The sequence below is a fragment of the Toxotes jaculatrix genome, chromosome 5 (genome assembly GCF_017976425.1).
Source record: "Toxotes jaculatrix isolate fToxJac2 chromosome 5, fToxJac2.pri, whole genome shotgun sequence".
Taxonomy (NCBI): domain Eukaryota; kingdom Metazoa; phylum Chordata; class Actinopteri; family Toxotidae; genus Toxotes; species Toxotes jaculatrix.
In genome coordinates, this window is record NC_054398.1 from 14198958 (window position 1) to 14217658 (window position 18701).

Sequence of the window (18701 nt, forward strand, 5' to 3'; positions counted from 1 at the left end):
TTTTATAGCCCACTGGGGTCACAGTTTCATTTCTTGTTGGAAATGAGTGCATTGACTTCATCCTCTGGTTTGAGGCTATGCCACTGGGCTATCGGCCGCCTGGGGTTAGCCAGCATGTCTGACCAGTGGCGCTGCTCAGTCCCAGTACTGTTACCACCCAGCAGCACCTTCCCAATGGCGTCATTCTTCCCAATCTTGTCATAGTCCAACACAGTCACTGCTATCTGCACCTTCTGTAAATGAAAATTACATACAAAAACAAATGAATTTCTAATGGCTTGTACTTGTGTGTGTGCATACTGTATGTGTGTGTACATATACATGTACCTCTATCTGTTCACATGGCACTTCAAAGCTGAAAGACTCATTGTAGTAAGGGTTCAAAGTGTTCTTCTTTATCGTTGTTTTCTTTTTCTTGAGTCTTTTCCCATTCTGCATTAAGTGGATCTTCACATAAGGGTCTGATAGAGAGAACAGGGAGGTTTTATGTCAGAGCAACAGACCAACAGCCTGGCACTGATGCAGTAACTCCATCAGTGAAACACAACATCTATTGTTGTAGCGCCTGATAGTTTCCCCTTAATAGAAACTGCTTGAAAGTGGACACACCACTAAAAAAGTAATTATAAAGCCTTAGTGCTCAATCAGGGGTAGCATGTCCAGGCAAGTCATATTATAAAAAGTACAGAGACATGTTTATACTATATATCTTCTTACTAGAAGAGTAAAATGATATAAGACATTTACTTTATTGTGACATTGAAGTGGTCTATACTGAAAAGTATTCAGCACTTTAGTAAAATGAACCCAACATGAAGCTTGAAGTTAAACACATTGTGAGTCTGGATTTCTGTGCTGCTTAGCTCACCTGATAATCCACCCACATCCATTTTCTTTAGGTTTTTGGCCTCCAGAATTACCACTGTCAGCTTCCCTGCAGTAGGCACATACCTCAAGGACAAACATATGTCTCCAAGCCGCTCGCTCTGATACGGAGAGAAAGAGGTGAGTGTGTTGTTGTATAGCTTAGTGATTTAATTTTTAAAAATGGTGAAGCTGAAATATTAACACAGAGACAGAAGCACTTCAAAAAACTGGGTGACTATTCTGTGCTGTGTTCTTGGCTTTTAAATGTAGTATAAATATTAATATCAAAGGTATTTGATTTTACTCAAGAAGAAAGGGGAACACATTAAACAAATAAAAAAAAAGATTGTGCTTCCCTCTGAATAACAAGTAAGATTTGTTTTTCCTTATTGCAAATCCCTTTTTATTTTTTTTTAAAGTTCAGCTCCTCTTCTCCTCTCACAGTGTGCTCCCACCTCCTCCTTCTCTGCCTTCTGCAGGTCCCTCCACTCCTGCAGAGACTGGCTGAAGTCCACACTGCTCATCGGTATCTTCACAGCTCCTATGGCATCGTGCTTTGAGAAACGGTCAAAGTCGTACACAGTCATCACCAGTACCTTCCCACCCAGCTCAGTGTACGGTACCTAATACAGAACACACATCAAAGACAGTAATTTGAAACATGTCATGTGTGGTGTGCTGATAACGAGCGCGGTCAGGATTGGAGTTTTAATTTACCTTAAATGTGAAAGTCTCATTGAAGTTGGGTTCAAGGGTTTTCCGATGAACTTTGGTTTCAAACTTTTTCTTTTTGTCCGGGAGCAGATAGAGTTTTACATAAGGGTCAGAACTACCTCCTACATCCATGGCAGGAAGCTCTGCAGCCTGCAAGATGCCCACTACCAGCTAGAATTTGATAGCACAAGAAAGTAACAGAAAGAAATGAGAATCTGGCTAATCTGGCACTGGGAAGAAACTTATTAAAATGTGACATTTTAGACTTGGCAGATGGTGGGCAAAATGTTAAAAGGGAATAGAAGCATCTTACCGTATTATCTGTGAAGTTGTAGTCTAATGTGAAATGTAGTCTGCCCAGCTTCTCTTCCTCCTTGGGCTCATTATCTGACAGCTCCGTTTCTTTGTTACCTTCATCTTTCAGCAGCTGCACACACACACACACAGACACACACACCCCATATGCAGGGGAAAAATACAGCTTTACAAGTAATCAATGAAAACCTTGTGTCTCACAGCTTGTGGAGCAGCTATTTGTGCTGTGTTCCTACAGTATATCGTATAGCATTACACAAGCAGAGGCAATTAAACAAAGATAATGTGACCATCTAAGGTTTATTTACTGTTTAAAAGTAACAGGCACTCCATCAGCGTGTTTAAATGCGACTTGTATCCTTGAAGACACTCCAAAACAACTAATCTCAGACCTCAACCTACACCACAACATGGGCGAAGTGTAAAACATCCATTAGTCTTAACACATACTGACAGTTTTACTAGTTCGAGGTGACCCAAATGTCAAGCCTGTGATACATTGGAAGGACAATACATTTGCAGGGAGAGTGTGTGAAGCTTACCTCGTTGAAACCACCATTCATTTCAGTGTCAAAGCCTTCCTTGCTTTTCTCTTTTCCCTTTTTCTTGTCCTTTTCTTTGTCCTTGTCCTTCTTTTTCAAGCACTTCTTCCATACACACACGGCACACGACAGCACTACGCACAATGCCACAATACAAAAGGCAGCAACAGCCCACGACGGCACTGCAAATCCACAGAAAACACACACACACATAGATTATATATAATTAATATTCTTAGTCAGCCACTAGAACTCAGTGTTCAAAATGTTACCCCTAAATTTCCCCTGAACTGGCTTTCAAACAAAAAGTAAGCCAAAAGTAAGGCCATTTTTTTCCACACTGTATGAACATAGATATACAGGGCATGGACAAAATATCAGGAACACCGGAAAATGTAATGTAATCCAATCCAATACACCTGTAATAAATTCTATTGTCAGAGAGATGCTCAAATATCTAGTAATTTTAAGGCTGTATTTTGTGGTGGTGTTATTCTGTATTACAGTATATGGTAAGATGTTATCTTTTGTCCATCTCCTATGTATACAAATACAAGATTACATTTTTAGTGATTTGCAGTTTTGACTTTCTTACATCTGTGCACACAGCATCACAAGCAGTATTTATATAGATGTCTGGCTGGATTGATGAAAAGGGAAAAAAAGGAATATCAGATAATGCACTACTACCAAGGAGATAATTGTCCTGTAATCATTTTTGGACATCTGTCCCCACATGAGCAAATACCCAACTAGCCTTGTCTGACCTTTCCTTGTTCAGTCACACATTCCTGAAAATAAGGATAATTTGACATCCACTTATTTTACATGTCTGAGATTAATACATACAGTACATACATCTGCAATCTTGGTGTAAATCTTCAAAAAGCTTTGAAGTTGCCAAGTTACTGTCATTCATATTGCTTTAACAAGAACCACAGCAGAGTGTTTTTATTTTTGTTTCCCATATATCCCATACTGTATGTCAAGATTATTAGTCAGTACACAGAGATGAACATTTAGTTAGGTTTCTTACTCACTGTGGATGCTGCGCAGTTCACTCATGAACTTGTTTGGACTGTGGCCTCCAGACTGCTTTTGGCCTGGGGTGGTTGTTGCATTTGGCAAGTGGATTGGGGTAGTTGGGGTGCCCTGTGCAGCCGGGGCAGCTCGACGGGTCCCAGTCATTATTTGATAATTGACAGCAGATCCAGAATTAAACTGGCTGAGAAACAGAGAGTCAGGAAAAGATGGCTCAGCCCAAAAAAAAAAAAAAAAATCACAGCGTGTGCAATATTCAGAACATTATACCTCAACGAAACAAAAACAGGCACATTTGTAAATGCCCTCCAAATGTGCAAAGAACTAAACAAGGGAACCATCTCAACAAACCACATAAACAGGCATTCACAGACAGCATCTGTAAATGCTATTGATGGGTGTATTTGAAGGAATAATGTGCTTATAGAACACAGTATGACCATCAGTTTCAAATGACTTCTCCTGTTTCTGCTGGTCTGGCACTAACACTTGAACACAGGATATGCAAACCGCTCTCTCTGCCAAACCTGCTGACATGGAGGGGAGAGGGAAGGAGGAGAGGAAGGGGAGAAATAAAGTTGAAGCGTCACACATGGATCTCTGCTGTTCCACAGTGAGCTGCCAGAGGTGATAATCATGTGCCAAGGTCATGCTCAGTGCAGGTTAAAAAAACTATAGGAGAAAAAAAAAGTCTCAGAGCCAAGACTTGACTCCCAAGTGAAATAATGTTTTGATATGTTATTTTTTATGCTGCAGACATCACAGGTATTGAGTATCTGGGACTGAGTCAGCAGATGTGGTCTCACACCCAAGCGGACACTGACCTAAACCCTGATATAAACTGTTACGTCTGCTTTTTCAGGATACTTTACTTTTTTTTTTTTTTCCTGAAAAGACAGGAGCTTAAACTGAACCCACCTCTTGTATACTCACAGCTGCAGGAGCAAACAGAAAATTTCAAGGTACATCCAAAGGGATGGGTAGTGACGTCTTACGTGTTACTGATCATGTTATTATGTATTATTTAAGCAGTATTTCTGATTTTGATATCTTTTCCAAAAGTGTAACTACAGCTTTTATATTTTGGTATGTCAAATAATTACCATTTTGAGAATATGGTTTTTGTATATCGGCAAATGTATACATGATCGCCTGTCTCTCATTTTTACTGCCGAGGTGATAACGAATGACTCTAGTCGCAGCATATGGTCCCCCGGCTTCAGTTGTTAATGCAGCTAAAACTATTTTTACACTTTATCTAACAAGTTGTCACATTCATTACAGTTTATAAAATGTATCATCACTATAAGGTGAAAGCTCTGTATCTCTAAAATGTCGAGTTCAAGACACCGTTAGAGAAAAAAAGTCCTGTCTTTGGCTTGACATTGGAGGACCATGTAATCTTTCAGTGAAGGCAAAAGAAAATCATTTAAACTGGAGTTACAAATTAGCAAATTACCCATGGTGACCGTGTTCTTGTACCAGAATCTGTATCCAGTAAACAACAGAATGGCCCGTACAGACCTGATTAATATTATTTGCTGTCTTTTGTGCATCCGTGGGTTTACACACAGTTAGTATTCAGTTAATGCCCTAACTGAATACTAACTGTGTGTAAACCCACGGATGCACAAAAGAGAAAAATAAATCAAAGTTGTTATGATGAATGAAACAAAGAGGAAAAATGGAACCAGACATACCTGTATTCAGTCGTCTCAGCAGCAGTGTTCAGACTCACAGGTAGTCCTTTTCCTTACAGAGGGAAGAGGCGGAGGAGAAAAAAAGGACAGAACCAGAGAGGTGGAGGAGAACAGTGAGGTATGACAAGTGTCAGTGTGTTGTCCTTTTGTTTTTTGTTGTCCCACCAGTTCTTAGACATCAACAAGAGCAGTGGAGGTGTGTGAAAGCTGGATCAAGATGAGAGAGAGAGAAAGAGAGAGAGAAAGAGGGAGAGGGGGTAGGACAAGACAGTTGGTGTTGGGATAGATGGAATTGCCGCTCGGTCATCTTGTGTTGCTTCCCTCTGTGTGTGTGAGTGTGTTATGTGTTCGGGTGAATGTGTACTTTTCTGTCTATTCAGGTCTCACGGGACCAGTGGTCCTTATTTCTGACGCCCCACCTTTTGTGACCTCTGTTCCATTCCTACAGGTCACCCTCACCGGGCCACTGATGCATATTCATTAGAGTAGTGACATGGCTTTTTAAAGGCTCGTTAGCATAGTGAGAGTTCAGCAATAGAGGACATTTACATTCAGAGTGGACAGCTCTGTATATGTGTGTGTGTGTGTGTTGGTGTGTGTGCATCTGTACGTCTGGCAGTAGCTGCAGAACTGTCTCATATTGTCTATGTATAGATGATGTTGCCTGATTTAGAAACTTAGGATGTGGTTTCTGCAGCAACACAGAGATCAAGTTCCGGCCCCGCCCCGTTCACCTTGAGGTAACAGAGATGCACAAAGATACTGTACAGAAGGAGGGTAAGAGAGGGGGTGGGAGGATGAGCAGGGAAAGAGGGATCTCGACATAACCTCTGTGTGTCACATATAGAAATATACGCTGTATTTATTTTGCTTAGGACAAACATTTTAGTATAACAATGTCAGTTCTATTATTTCCGTGACACAGTGTGGAGGCCGGTTGACTTAAGCCCTGTTGAAATCTTGATCTGACATGATGGAAACCCCACTTTTTGGCCTCAGCACATTTTTGTCTGTTATAAATGTAGCTTTATTAATTGATTGAGGAGGTCACATTGAGATGAAGATCTCCTTTACAGGAGATACATGAGAACAAATTAGACATCACAACAGGACAGGTCGGTCAGACAAAGCAACCACGACACACGCCGGCACCAGACACCAGTCTTCCCCAGTTCCCCAGAGCTGGTTTGTGAAGCTTAAATAGCTATCCTATGGTTTTGTGATCTGATGTCACAATACCACAGTCACCCTGAAATGAAGTAGTTAAATGGCAGTTCGACATGCTGCAAATTCTCTTAAGTAGGCTATTTTAAATAACAGCAGCACTGTTATTAGATCTGTAAAAGTGTTATAAGAAGATGTGTGACGTCCACAGACAAATTGTAGACATCCAGACTGGCACATACAGTCACATAACATTCACACACACAGTAAGCACATATTCACACCGTAATTACCACAAATATTAAACGTACGTAATAGTTTCACACTTACATGTTAAAAAGGAAAAATATAAGCACAGGAGAAGCCCTGTTCAGTGACTTGTACATACTGTGTACAGCAGAGGTGTCCAAACTGTTCCACAAAGGGCCGTGTGGCTGCAGGTTTTTGTTCTAACCAAGCAGCAGCACACCAGACTTGACTCATTTAATCAACTGATCTCAGTTCAAACTGGTTGGTTTTAAGGGACAGAAAAACAACTCATACCTCCACACGCTAGGTGGCAACAAAACGAATTACATCTCCACGACAAACCACAGAAGTCTCGTCTCTAGGATACAGAGGACAGCGTTCCTGTGGGACTGATGGTGAGTTCTCTCAGATTTAAAGCAGTTTTGTAGATGGAAAACAATTGGTTGTTTCTGTTTTTCTGACGATGTGTGTGTTTCATCTCAAGGGTATGTAATAAATTTATCTCACTTGAACCGCCGACGAGTTCAGTATGTTGGTTTAGCTAGCTACCGAGTTAGCATATGCTAAGGATAGCTACGTCGCTAGTTTAGGTAGTAATTAGAAGTGAGTTCGCCAAGTAAATACTGTAACGTTACGCATCGTGTAAACCGCGCTGATATTTATAAGTATGATAAAACGACATTGCAGACGCTTCAGCCGGAGTCTGTCCTAAAGCCGAACGAATGAATAATTCTTCATACAGAAAGCACTTGAGGGATTTAAATAGCATGCTGCCATTGAATTGTCACACATCGTTGTTTAGATAGTAGGCCGTGGATATAGATTATGCTGTGCATAGATATTACTGTGGAAAGTATTTATTATGAGTAGTGCATTCTCATTGTGTTTACATTATGTAAGGTATGCTTTTGTCTAAAACTGAGGACATGGTTCTGTACATATAAGCAAAGATCTTCAATAGACAGCTGTCTAGTATTGAATGGTGATCAAATACTGTTCCAGTTTATTGGGTATCTTGGGTTTGTTGCTTGTTAAAAATAACCACATTAAAAAGTTTTTTTGGCTGTTTAAAGCCTCCTTTAAATCTGAGCCTTTGTGCCTTCCAGAGCCCAGGGATGCAGCCGGTGGAGCATCTTCAACTCAAGCATGTCCTGCAGACAGTATGTGTACTGGAGGCAGTTGTGCGCCGCAGTTTTGGCCCAGAGGGAGGACAGGTATTGTTCACCCGAGACACAGGACAGGCCATGTTGAGCCGCAGCGGGACACGCATTCTCACAGCACTACGGCTTGAGCATCCTTTGGCTAGGTAACATGTAGACATTTACTCTTTCTTTATGATATTTATCGAGTGTCATTTGTGTTTATATTGTATTTTAATGTTCTTTTTATTTATTTTAGGATGGTGGTGGATTGTGTCTGGAAGCATAGCATGGTAACAGGCGATGGATCCAAGACCTTTATCCTTCTGTTGGCGTCATTACTACGGATGATTCATACAATGGCCTGCAAGGAGCCTAATGTGTCTCACACTTATAACTCCAGGGAAGCAGCTGAGGCTGCCACTGCCAGGTGCTTGGCTGATGAACTGCTGGCATTTGCACGGGAGGAATTGGATGATCTCATCACAGTAGGAGTGGTCCCTCATGGATTCTGTGTTTTGTGGGAGGATTCCAATGCAAAAACACAATCACCAGCTCACACAAACAATCAGTGTGTTCAGAAGTTGCTATCATCATTCTTTAACACTCGTCTTGGTCACACCCACTGTGACTTCATAAGCAACCTCACCTGCGAACTGCTCGGGCACTGGAAGTTTAAAAATAGCCCACCTTCTTTAGCTCTGCAGTTTGTAAATGACAACTTCCCTGCACTGCATACACCTGTATCAGGCTTCCCTATTAGCTGTTCACGTTTGATTGAAGGGCAAATCATTCACCGGGACTTTGCTACGCCCTGCCCTCAGACTCACCACCAGCCAGTTAAGGCTGTAGTTTTCACCAGGTACCTACAGCCAAAATTGCTCTGCGCAGGAGACGTGCTTGAGGTGGGATGTGGAGGCCAAGTGATGGAGAAGGAGTTGAGGAAAGAGAAGAGTATTGTGGAGTTTAGTGCCTGGTCAGAAAGGTCACTAGAGTGTATTTTTGCAAACCTCCTGCATTTGGGTGTCACTGTGCTTCTGTCTGCAGTGAAACAGTCTGCTGCTGTCCTGGCTTTAGCTGCACAGTCAGAGATGTGTGTTGTGGAGTGTGTTAGTGAAGATGAGCTGTCTCTCTTTAACCATCTAAGTGGGACTACACCTGTCTCAGACTGCTGGATGATTGAACCAGTGAATGTTGCCACTCTGACCTTTTGCCGCCCAGTACTACTGGGAGCCCATAGGTATGATAACAAGTCGCTCTTTGTCACTCATATACATATAGAGTCATGTACATATAGAGTCACTGAGATGCATGTGGTGTGAGAAGAAATACATGTGCACATATCACAAGGCTTTGATTATCTGTGTTTTCTTCACCTGGATTCGTTCATAGAAATCAAAATTGATCTCCTTTTCTCTTCCACAGATATGTCCATGTGGCTTTCCATGATGTAGAGGAAAGGGTATTGGTCAAACCCTGTAGTCTGGTCATATGTGGCCCAGGGGACGGGCAAACAGACCAGTATGCATGTGCGTTTCAAGATGCCATCCGCATGCTACTTACAACCTGCAAGCCCATGGGTATGACAGCTACCGCATCAAAAAGAACCTTGCATTCACACAAAAGCAGATCTTTACATACAGATGATCACTCTGATGAAACCACCTACATCTCCCCCACTGCGCATCCCTTCCAGCAGTGTGTGTTGGAGCCAGGCTGGGTTATACCTGCAGGTGGGACATTTGAGTTTCTCTTGAATCATGCCCTCTTACAACGTGGCCACAGTTACTCAGTTTCTGATGGCACAAATATGGGTATCCCTGCTGTTTGCCAGCTCTTGGCAAAAGCTCTACTGAGTGTGCCCCGACAGATTTACTCCCACAGTCCACGACATTTCCTGCAGGTTCAAACCAAGATCCTTGGTTTTATTCCAGATCATTCCCACACTTTCAGGCTCAAACACAAACAAAAACACAACATAAGCCTCATACAGGGTTGCAGCACTAGTGAATTTTCTCTAGAGGATGGTAAAACAAGTATGCATTGTTGTAGAAAGGCTGACATGCCATCAAAAGTTTTTATGTTGGACTTGGGCCTTGAATCTGTCTCCTGTAAATACCAGCTGCTTCTGGCCGTCCTGCAGTGTGTTACAAGTCTCCTCCGGGTGGACATGGTGCTGTGTACACACACTGCCTTACACACACGGTCACGCAGGCTGGCAAACATTTCCTGGGAGGGCACAGAGGATGAGGCTGAGGACTGAGATTGCATTGTAACCCATGGTGAAAACTGTAAACATATTTTCTCTTGGTACTTACTCAGGTATAATTCAAAAGTTAGAGGAATTAATTTGCACTTTATTACAAATTGCTACAGAAATTTTGTATGGCAGAATTTTCTGTTTATTCCACTGCAGTATATTTGTAATCAATTTATTGGTAATGCAAGTCTTTTTCACTCCTACAGAAATAGTAAATTACATTTCATGGCAGTACTAATGTGTGGTGAAGTTTATAGGCCAGTAAAATTTTAAGGTAGTTCTGTACCATTGTGTCTTGAATCAAGGCTAGACATTCATTTCTGTTATACAGAATGTGCAGTTGTTATCAAATAATTTTTGTTAATTTTAAATAAAGTGAGTCTGCAAGTGTTGATGTTGGCCTTTTTCATTTTAAGTTCTCATTATGTTTTTTTTTTTCTTCAAACATTTCCTTATCTCAGTTTTCCTGCCCTCTTCCTTTGGCCAGTGAACATTCTGTTACATAAAAGGGATACGCACTGAAGAACATGGACACGTTGCCTCACAAATATACACATTTCTTCTTATAATCAGTGTTATCTCCATAATGGGGGTGGGGCATCTGAACAGCAGCACAAGGCTTTCAACAACCAAATCAAAGTGCACTTCCTCGTGCTGTAATCAGAGGAGTAATAAGTCTATTCTCACCTCTTTTTGGGGAAATAGTGAGTCATTAGACGTTAACTAGACCCACTATCATGCACAAATGTGTATTGTTTACTGTAATCACTGTGCGCAGCTAGTTTTGAACACTTACATTTTCCGTAAATCAATTGTGATGGGGGGGTAACCCAGAAACAAAGGCTGCTTTCAAGTGTGACTCTACCTCAGTCTACGTGAGTCACACTTGATGATCACAAATATCAAGGAGGGGAAGGCTGTTCAGAATGTTTGTTTCCCTGCTGCACACATGGAAAATAACCTGAGTGTTGTTTTCAGTTTTATCAAGGCACCAACGCCCTGCTAACCCTTGCTTGCCCCTGATATCTTACACAACTTAATGGAACATGCCAAGTAGAGTCAATTTAATAATGAAGATTTTGCTGTGTAGTTAATGAACTGCTGAGAATAGGCCTAAAAAATGACAGGTAATTTGACTGTTGCACCATGTGTACTTGAGTGATTGCATGCCATAGAACACTCCCAGAGTCAGCTTAGTTAGTACATTTTGGTTTATTTGGTTCTCATTAAATTTTCTCTCTGTGAAGCATAGTGCATATGGTATAAATCAACCCAATCTCTGTAAAATGAAAAGGACATTATAAAATATATAATCAAAGCACACATACCATTTAACCACCTAAGATTAGAAATGCTTTACAAATTAAAAAAAACAACAACACACATTTACAAAAAATCAAAGGCATTTTAAACAAGGGCAAATTAGGAGAAAATAGGGGAAAGGAATAAACAAAAACTACAATGAAGGAACCGAGATGCTACCCGAATACAAAGCTGGGACAAACCACAGTCACCGTAGTTCACAGCTCGGCCTTCAATTGGCTACTAGTCACCATGGTTTGACTTCAGTGTTGTAAGAAAGAGGAGTTGTAGAATTTCATTGCATACTGCTGTATTGTGCTGAAGTGGTAGTGGCTGCCTTTTTTGTGGCCCTGGACCGTGACTCTTCTTGCCAGGAGGTGACCTTGAGTTGTAGCAATAGAAATGTGATCAGTATACAATAATATGATCTTTTGTTTAGATAATTAGCGGTTCACAAACACTAATTTCAATCAAATGACCACAAAGTACACATTTCTGTACTATATTGCCACTGAAGCACAGATGACACCCATTCTATAGTTGGGCCTAATAACCACATCGCGTCTATCTAGTCCAGGAAGGTGGGCCTAAGTGTCAACAGTACAGTTAGAACTGACGAATAATGTAATAATCAGAAATATCTGCACCTAGCCTAGCTTAGGTTATCCCCCTTGAACAAGCAGTGTTTCTATTGGCAGTGGAGAGTCTGTGACTCTAGGAATGACATCATGCAACATTAACAAGTACTTCAGGGTGTGACAGTGGGTGTCACACCACCTCCCGAGACTTTCTGATGGCGCAGCACAGGAGCATGCTAAAGATCATCCCAAATACCTGTAAGAGAGAGGAAGACAAATATTACATGCGTTTGTATTAGCTCATGTCTGCACTGTGTTCAGCCTCCAAGGTGAATTACAGTTAAACAAATCATACACTTACCATGACAACCCCGATGGTGATGCCCACCCCTCCTATGATGTGTAGTTTGGAGTCAAACACCTCATCAATGGCGTCAGGGCAACTCTGCAACAGACATTCATGATTCCTTTGAGCTTTCTCTCTAAATCTATAGCTGAACATGACTTGTGGTATGGTGCATATAACAGACAGCCTGAGAGCATGCAGGCTCCAATAGACCATTGTTGCCATAGTAACACTGCAAAGACTGAGGAAATTAGTCTGCAAAGGGAAGACTGATAAACTCATGACACATGTCAGACCATCATAATGTATTTGACATACAGTAATTGCCCAAGCTTTCACAGAGCTCAAGGATGTCTGACATCTTTTAGATCAATGGCTCATCTTCCATCTTGAAACATAATTTTTCCTTCTCTGTCTCTTGACTGAAGTACCTGGCAGCGTTGGCATCCAATCTATACACACATTCGGGGTAGTTGTACCTTGGTAATGAGCTCCTCAAGCGGCTCTCCCCGGGGACAGGTGTCTTTGGCAGCATCTACTACAGTACCAGTTGGACCGCAACAGTTCAGCTATAAACACACAAAGTCACACCTTTAGAGAACACGATGACTTGCAGAAGGAAAAAAGATATCTCTTACTACAAATGTTCCTGTTAAAGGAATAGTTCAACATTTTGGTGCACATTTTAGTTCCCAAAGTCTTGTGGTCATAGTGAGGTTGCCAGGCAACCAATGGGAAAGCTGCAGAGACGTCCTGGATGCACGTATAAGCTGTTTTTCATCAAGAAATTGTTACAGCACATAGCTGCTGTTAAAACAGCGAATCATTTTTTCCATTACTAGTACAGGACCACCTTACTGCACAAATTAGACAACAGAATTAAACAATTAAAGATACAAAATGCCAGCTTTAGAGGAGCTGGTAGGCATGTTTTTGCCCTTTGAAAGCTAGCAGTTTACACCTGCTTCAAGGCTTTCTGCTAAGTTAGGCTAAGCACCTCCCAGCTCTAGCTCCACTGCTCATTTGCAGACATGAGAATGGAATCAAAATTCTCATCCAAAAAAATGCATATAGGTGTATACCCCAAAATGCGAAACTTTAGCTGTGGAGAGCTTTGAAAATGCTTGTAAAAAGGGAATATTTTCATGGGAATGCAAAGCATTCCCTTGAAAAAAACTTTTGTGCCAAATTTCTTAGATAAGATCCGAGTCAAGTTCAATTAGAATGCGTCGTAATGAAGCAGAAATGGAGCAGAAATGCCTCACCCCGGTTTGAATCACCCGCAGTGTCTCTCTGAGGTGGTCATCTCCTGTCGCCTTGAAATTATTGTAGGTCTGAATGTAAAATGTTGTGATGTCATTCACCACCTGCAACACAGAAGCAAGGAATATAATAATTTAATATGCATCACTAAAGCAGACAAACATAACATTTCCATGTATGTCACACGAAGAAGTATTTCACTCACTTTGTTTTCCATTGCTGTACCTGTCAATGTGTGGTTAATTTAATTTAATTTAATTTAATTTAATTTTTTTATTTTTTGCTTGTATCTAATGTACTTCTTTATCTATGTAAAGTGCTTGTAACTTTGTTGAAAAGTGGTATTCAAATAGAATTATCAAAAACATATTAAGTTGTACCTTACCTTGCTTTGGTTGGAAAACCCCCAGATACCAGCTGCAACCTCAATGGCAAATATAATAAGCAGGAAGAAGAAGAACTGTAAAGAGGAAAGACAGGATTAAACTCATCTCATTGTGTGAATGTGTGTCCCATGCATGCTTGTGCGCATGTCATTTGCATGCATGTATGAACACATAAGGTCATTTGAGTCTAGCTGAACCCAATTTACATTAGCACCTCCTCCTGAGAGATTTAGTACAAGAAGATTAGGGCCAGACAGGCGGTAGAGAGGGAGGGAGTGAACAAGTATAGTGACTCTTCTATGGCCTTGACACTGTTCAGTAAACAATGATGAAGGCCAACGTCTCATATTTCTTAGTGTGCCCAAGCTCAGTCTACAATCCACACTTGCTAAAGTGGGATAACAAGTCCAAATGCTACTGAGTGAGACCTCTGCAAAAACTTAGACAAAGAAAAAGTTAAAAATTTTGCTAGTTAATTTAAGTAAATAGAAAATAACAAGAAGGGAGAGTTCCATGAATTTTTTTTAAAAAAGCACTACAAACCAGTCCAAGCATACAGGGCGACTCCTGGATGGCCCCACAACATCCCAGAAAACCCACCACCATCATCAGTGCTCCAGCTCCGATCAGGATATATACACCTGCACACACACACACACAATATTTATTTATGTCAAAGATACATACAAGAATGCTTAATGTTTGCAGTGCTCAAATGTTCTTTCCTTAAATATTAATGGAACAACATTCCTGCTGAGAGCTGGACTGAGAGCTTCTTACCTGTGTAAAACACATATGGAGAGTCTGATCCTTCAAACAGGCCTTTGGTCTTTGGGTCTAATCTTAGCCAGAGGCCTATAGCAAAGACAGCAGTGCCTGCAAGCTGAAGAAAAAAACATTTATTTTCACATGCAGTACTGCAGGTAGTCATTGTAGTAGTCAATGTATTCTCTGCACTGTTTGCTCAGTCATAGTTCAGACAGGAAGTATTCTTTTCATACATGTGTCCTTTCCATATTAATGCATGTTATTTCCCCCTTCTCAGCTTAATCAGCTGATTATTTTACTACACCAGTTAACAGTAATCTCATTGCAGTCAAAACTTCTAGCTTTTCTTTTCTTGGCTGCTTGAAATCTCCATTGACAGGCCCCATCTGGAATCCTTCCCCATGTCTCATCCTTAGAGTTTTCAGTCCAGGAAGAGGTTTCAGCAAATCTCTCATGTCATATCTAAATCTTCACTAACACTTCCTCTGGGTTAAAATGCTATTCTGGCTTCATGAGGCTACAATACTGTCTGATCACCAAAAACTCTTTCCATACTTACTTAGCAATTCCCATTGTTCTGTCGTATAGCAGTAGAGCAAATGCTGGTATCTGTCTACACACATTACAGTTCATTACCTATGCAGCACCACTTTTCCAATAAACCCACTGAAAATTACTCGGCTACACTCAGCTTTTCAATTCCTGATAAGGATAAGACAGGAGCAACATTTAACAGATTGCAGAGAGACAACTGCAGCAGCATCCATCAACACAAAGCTGTATGTATCTTATTATAGGTGCATTTTATTATATTCTGCAACACTGGTCTGTTTGCAGTTCTTTTTTTAACATAGCATGTAAACAAAATAGAATAAAATTCTGCACTTTACATTATGCATGTCTGCATAGTGCCATATTGTGTAATGTGCAAACACAGGCTTATAATCCTGGTCAATTTTTAACTATGAGAGCCTCAGTGAAAGATGGCTCCTTTATTCAAAGTGTGTGTGTGTGTGTGTGTGTTTCTGTTTCACCGCATATACCTTCTGTTATATAATTGTTATGTTCCATTGTTTGAGTAAAATGGCAAATTTGAGCAAATTGGAAACGTGCAAATCTAGTTGTGGAAGCTTCTCTACCTGTCTCTCTCTCTCTCTCTCTCTCTCTCACACACACACACACACAATAATACACAACAAAAAGTAAAATGTACCTACCCAAAACAAAATGTTGAAGACAAACATTAGATATTTCACACACTTGATTCCCCCAGCGACAGCCATGCTGATTCAGTCTGCACACTGTACCACTATGAGTATTTAATTACTAACTTCTTCTCAGGAGGAAGCAAACGCATAATGGTGTCAGTTAAAAAAAAAAACTGGTGGAAACGGAACACGCTTTTGATACCACGCCTTCACACAACCACCTGATCACAAGGTTAGGGAGTGGCAAAGGAGTACTGGGTAAGCAGTACTTTAGAAACTGTTCTTCATTGTTTATTTGATATAACTTCCTGCCTGTGTTCCTTCCTGTCTTGTGTTCCATTTTCACACATGTACACTTTCTGAGTCCATGACTAGTGCATGTGTGCAAATCATGTGGGCATACAGGGTTTTATGATCTGAGAGACAGCAGCACAGAGGACTCTGTTCAGACACGTTGACGTAAAACACTGAGAAATACCTGCTTAGCAGCATATTTACTGCTTCAGTGTCTGAACTGTGTGTGACTATAGTTGATAGGCTGCTCTAAAATATGACTACTTCCAATTTCTGCTCCCAAAATCCACTATTACAGAAAACAAGGTTTGTGTGCTAGGTTCATGCACTGACAAAAAGCTGGACATAGACGTTCTTGTTGTGTCCAGACTGAGCTGTTATCAGATATCTGTTTCATGTGATTTGTGGCTGCATGAACAGGATATGACCTGTGTGTCTCTCATCTTCAGTTGCTGCTTAAATCCACCTCAAAAGGGGGAGAATCTACACAATGTGACAGACTACAAACTGTTGATTGTTAAAGAGTTATACTTCACAGTCACCTTATACCTTTCTTAAAGTGTTGTTCGTCACTGAAACAGTACCTTTTCTAAAAAATAATGAACTCTGGGTTTTTGCTTATTTTAGTCTTTTGAAAAGCCCAATTTTTTTTCTTTTTTTTGGGAGGGGGGGCATTTCTTTCTCACGAACACAAAAACACACACCGTGGGAAACCCCTGTCTGCCCTGTAATGAATGGTTGTCCTTGGCTCTATGTATAACTGCACAAATTAGAAACGTTCATAAAAGGGCAAAACATTCGTTTGAAACCACACACACACAGATCACAAACAAACGGACACAGCAAGACACACCCTGCAGGCTTAGTAGGACACAAATAGCCTATGTGGGATATCCAGGATCCACTCACACACGTATACACACACAGGCTGACTCTCTGACATGCGCAAACTCTTCGCATCACGTGACGGAGCAGAAGTCTTAATTATTATTATATCAGTCACATTCTCCACCACAATAAAGCGCCTCCCGTCTCCCCCCCCCCCATTGCAATTATTAAAATGCCGTGCGCGCAAACTCCGGAGTGTAGCCTGCGCAGTGGAACTGGGTCACTTGGCCACTGGGGATTATTCTTCCAGCCCGCTCAGTCTCCACAAGCATTGGGACACTTTGTGTTTAGTGGCGGCCAGAGCCAAAAATCATTCGAGGGCCACCTCGGAATAAAACTGTGATAAGTAACCCAGGCTGACTGTGAGTGCTCGGCACGATTCTGCATCTGGGACACTGTATAATTTCATTCACTATAGTAACCTGCTCACACACGAATGCGCATGCACGCAGAGCTCACACACGTTCACACACAGAGACGTTAAACACACACAGGATGCACATTTTCCTATTAGAAAAATACATTTTCTTGCTTCACACTCACCCAGAACACCAGGTTGAAGGCAAACATCAAGTATTTGATGCACATCTCTCCTCCCGACAGCGCAGCCATGGCGGTACTTGAGCTGTGGATCACACTTGTTCTGGTATCTCCAATTCAAACCGACGGTAGAATAGAAGAGAAGACCTTCTAAATAACAGTCAGTATGTAGAATGAGGTTATTTGCCGACGCGCCGCCGGCACTGATACGCGCGTCGTGCTGAGCGCGCCTGTAGTGGTCCGCCCCCACAGATAATGGACTGCAAAGGCAAAGCCTCCTGTAGCTCTTTCCTCTTTCTTTCTTTGAACCGTTGCTTTCCATTTTGTTCCCTTTTAAAATATCTCTAAATTTTTAATTTTTTAAAATCCAGGACTATTTTTACACTTTTCCTGGTGGGCTTTTTGTGTGTGCGTTTGTGGGACTTTTTACTGGTGTAACGATGTTGAAATGCTTTGTGGCATTTTCGTAGCATTTTCACCACAGTAATCATGATCATATCTTTACATAGGGGGTTTGCAATTGCATTTTTGACGCACAGAAGGAATTTCAATTGCAAGTTTTATTGCACGTATATTTATTTCTGGTAGCACTGCTACATTAGGCACCCATTGTCTTTAGAGCAGAGTGGCCTGATATTATTTTACTTTTTATATTCTTATATTATGTTCACCGTGGGTCTTTCCTGCATACAATGGTACAACAATGCAGTGAACAGCAGCCTGCTGTGGGCTTTGTGGTTGCAAGTTTCTGCAGCACTCTGGTCAGTGCGATGACGTAATTCTCCCAGAATAAGAAAAGCGCGTTCACGGTTTGAATATACTGTACATGAATGAACACGGTCCACGAGCATATCCTCGCGAGCAACCTATCACCCACTTTCACACCGTGGTCTGCCTCACTTTGGTGGTTTTGTTAGGTTTTGTTGTCTGCATCAGGCGTTCCCACAGTATGTCTACATCACGTTTTAGATGCACAGAGTTCTATCTATCTATCTATCTATCTATCTATCTATCTATCTATCTATCTATCTATCTATCTATCTATAAAATATATATAGAAATAGATATATAGTTATAATTGGGATTATTGGGCACTACTTTCTAAGAAGGCACACATTAGTGTTATTAAGTTATTCT

General features: G+C 41.1%; 3 protein-coding genes across 6 annotated transcripts; 1 reads left to right on the top strand and 2 right to left on the bottom strand.

Moving 5' to 3' along the window:
- Nucleotides 1-26: 26 nt before the first annotated feature.
- On the bottom strand, nt 27-3656 carry syt1b (synaptotagmin Ib). The gene is made up of 8 exons (XM_041038286.1): nt 3479-3656; nt 2439-2620; nt 1895-2008; nt 1585-1752; nt 1323-1490; nt 869-986; nt 328-461; nt 27-233 (listed from the first exon to the last, which is right to left on the bottom strand). The coding sequence occupies exons 1-8, from the start codon at nt 3624-3626 to the stop codon at nt 27-29; spliced, it is 1239 nt and encodes a 412-aa protein (XP_040894220.1). The 5' UTR covers nt 3627-3656.
- A 3281-nt stretch (nt 3657-6937) lies between these two features.
- Nucleotides 6938-10383, top strand: bbs10 (Bardet-Biedl syndrome 10). Of its 2 annotated transcripts, none has more exons than XM_041037512.1 (4): nt 6938-6987; nt 7699-7898; nt 7991-8971; nt 9157-10383. In XM_041037512.1, the coding sequence occupies exons 1-4, from the start codon at nt 6985-6987 to the stop codon at nt 9992-9994; spliced, it is 2022 nt and encodes a 673-aa protein (XP_040893446.1). In that variant the 5' UTR covers nt 6938-6984; the 3' UTR covers nt 9995-10383. The 2 variants fall into 2 exon arrangements, with proteins under 2 accessions (XP_040893446.1, XP_040893447.1); XM_041037513.1 differs by lacking the exon at nt 6938-6987 and adding an exon at nt 7022-7077.
- An 801-nt stretch (nt 10384-11184) lies between these two features.
- cd9a (CD9 molecule a) lies at nt 11185-17782 on the bottom strand. Of its 3 annotated transcripts, XM_041037435.1 has the most exons (9): nt 17568-17782; nt 14647-14749; nt 14410-14507; nt 13866-13940; nt 13483-13584; nt 12697-12786; nt 12233-12316; nt 12041-12127; nt 11185-11675 (listed from the first exon to the last, which is right to left on the bottom strand). In XM_041037435.1, exons 1-8 carry the CDS (start codon nt 17634-17636, stop codon nt 12062-12064), a joined length of 687 nt encoding a protein of 228 aa, XP_040893369.1. In that variant the 5' UTR covers nt 17637-17782; the 3' UTR covers nt 11185-11675; nt 12041-12061. The 3 variants fall into 3 exon arrangements, with proteins under 3 accessions (XP_040893369.1, XP_040893367.1, XP_040893370.1); XM_041037433.1 differs by having other exon boundaries at nt 11185-12127; nt 17568-17781; XM_041037436.1 differs by lacking the exon at nt 17568-17782 and adding an exon at nt 15852-16009 and having other exon boundaries at nt 11185-12127.
- Nucleotides 17783-18701: the final 919 nt, after the last annotated feature.

Excerpts from the sequence above, each read along its gene's own strand:
- bbs10 (XM_041037512.1), top strand. Across the intron at positions 7,899-7,990 it reads CTTGAGCATCCTTTGGCTAG|GATGGTGGTGGATTGTGTCT; the intron begins GTAACATGTAGA and ends TATTTATTTTAG. Across the intron at positions 8,972-9,156 it reads GTACTACTGGGAGCCCATAG|ATATGTCCATGTGGCTTTCC; the intron begins GTATGATAACAA and ends TCTCTTCCACAG.
- cd9a (XM_041037435.1), bottom strand. The coding sequence starts at position 17,636 with ATGGCTGCGCTGTCGGGAGGAGAGATGTGCATCAAATACTTGATGTTT. Across the intron at positions 13,941-14,409 it reads CGCCCTGTATGCTTGGACTG|TTCTTCTTCTTCCTGCTTAT; the intron begins GTTTGTAGTGCT and ends TCCTCTTTACAG. Across the intron at positions 12,787-13,482 it reads TGCGGGTGATTCAAACCGGG|CTGAACTGTTGCGGTCCAAC; the intron begins GTGAGGCATTTC and ends GTGTGTTTATAG.
- syt1b (XM_041038286.1), bottom strand. The coding sequence starts at position 3,626 with ATGACTGGGACCCGTCGAGCTGCCCCGGCTGCACAGGGCACCCCAACT. Across the intron at positions 2,621-3,478 it reads TGAACTGCGCAGCATCCACA|TGCCGTCGTGGGCTGTTGCT; the intron begins GTGAGTAAGAAA and ends GTGGATTTGCAG. Across the intron at positions 462-868 it reads GGATGTGGGTGGATTATCAG|ACCCTTATGTGAAGATCCAC; the intron begins GTGAGCTAAGCA and ends TCTCTCTATCAG.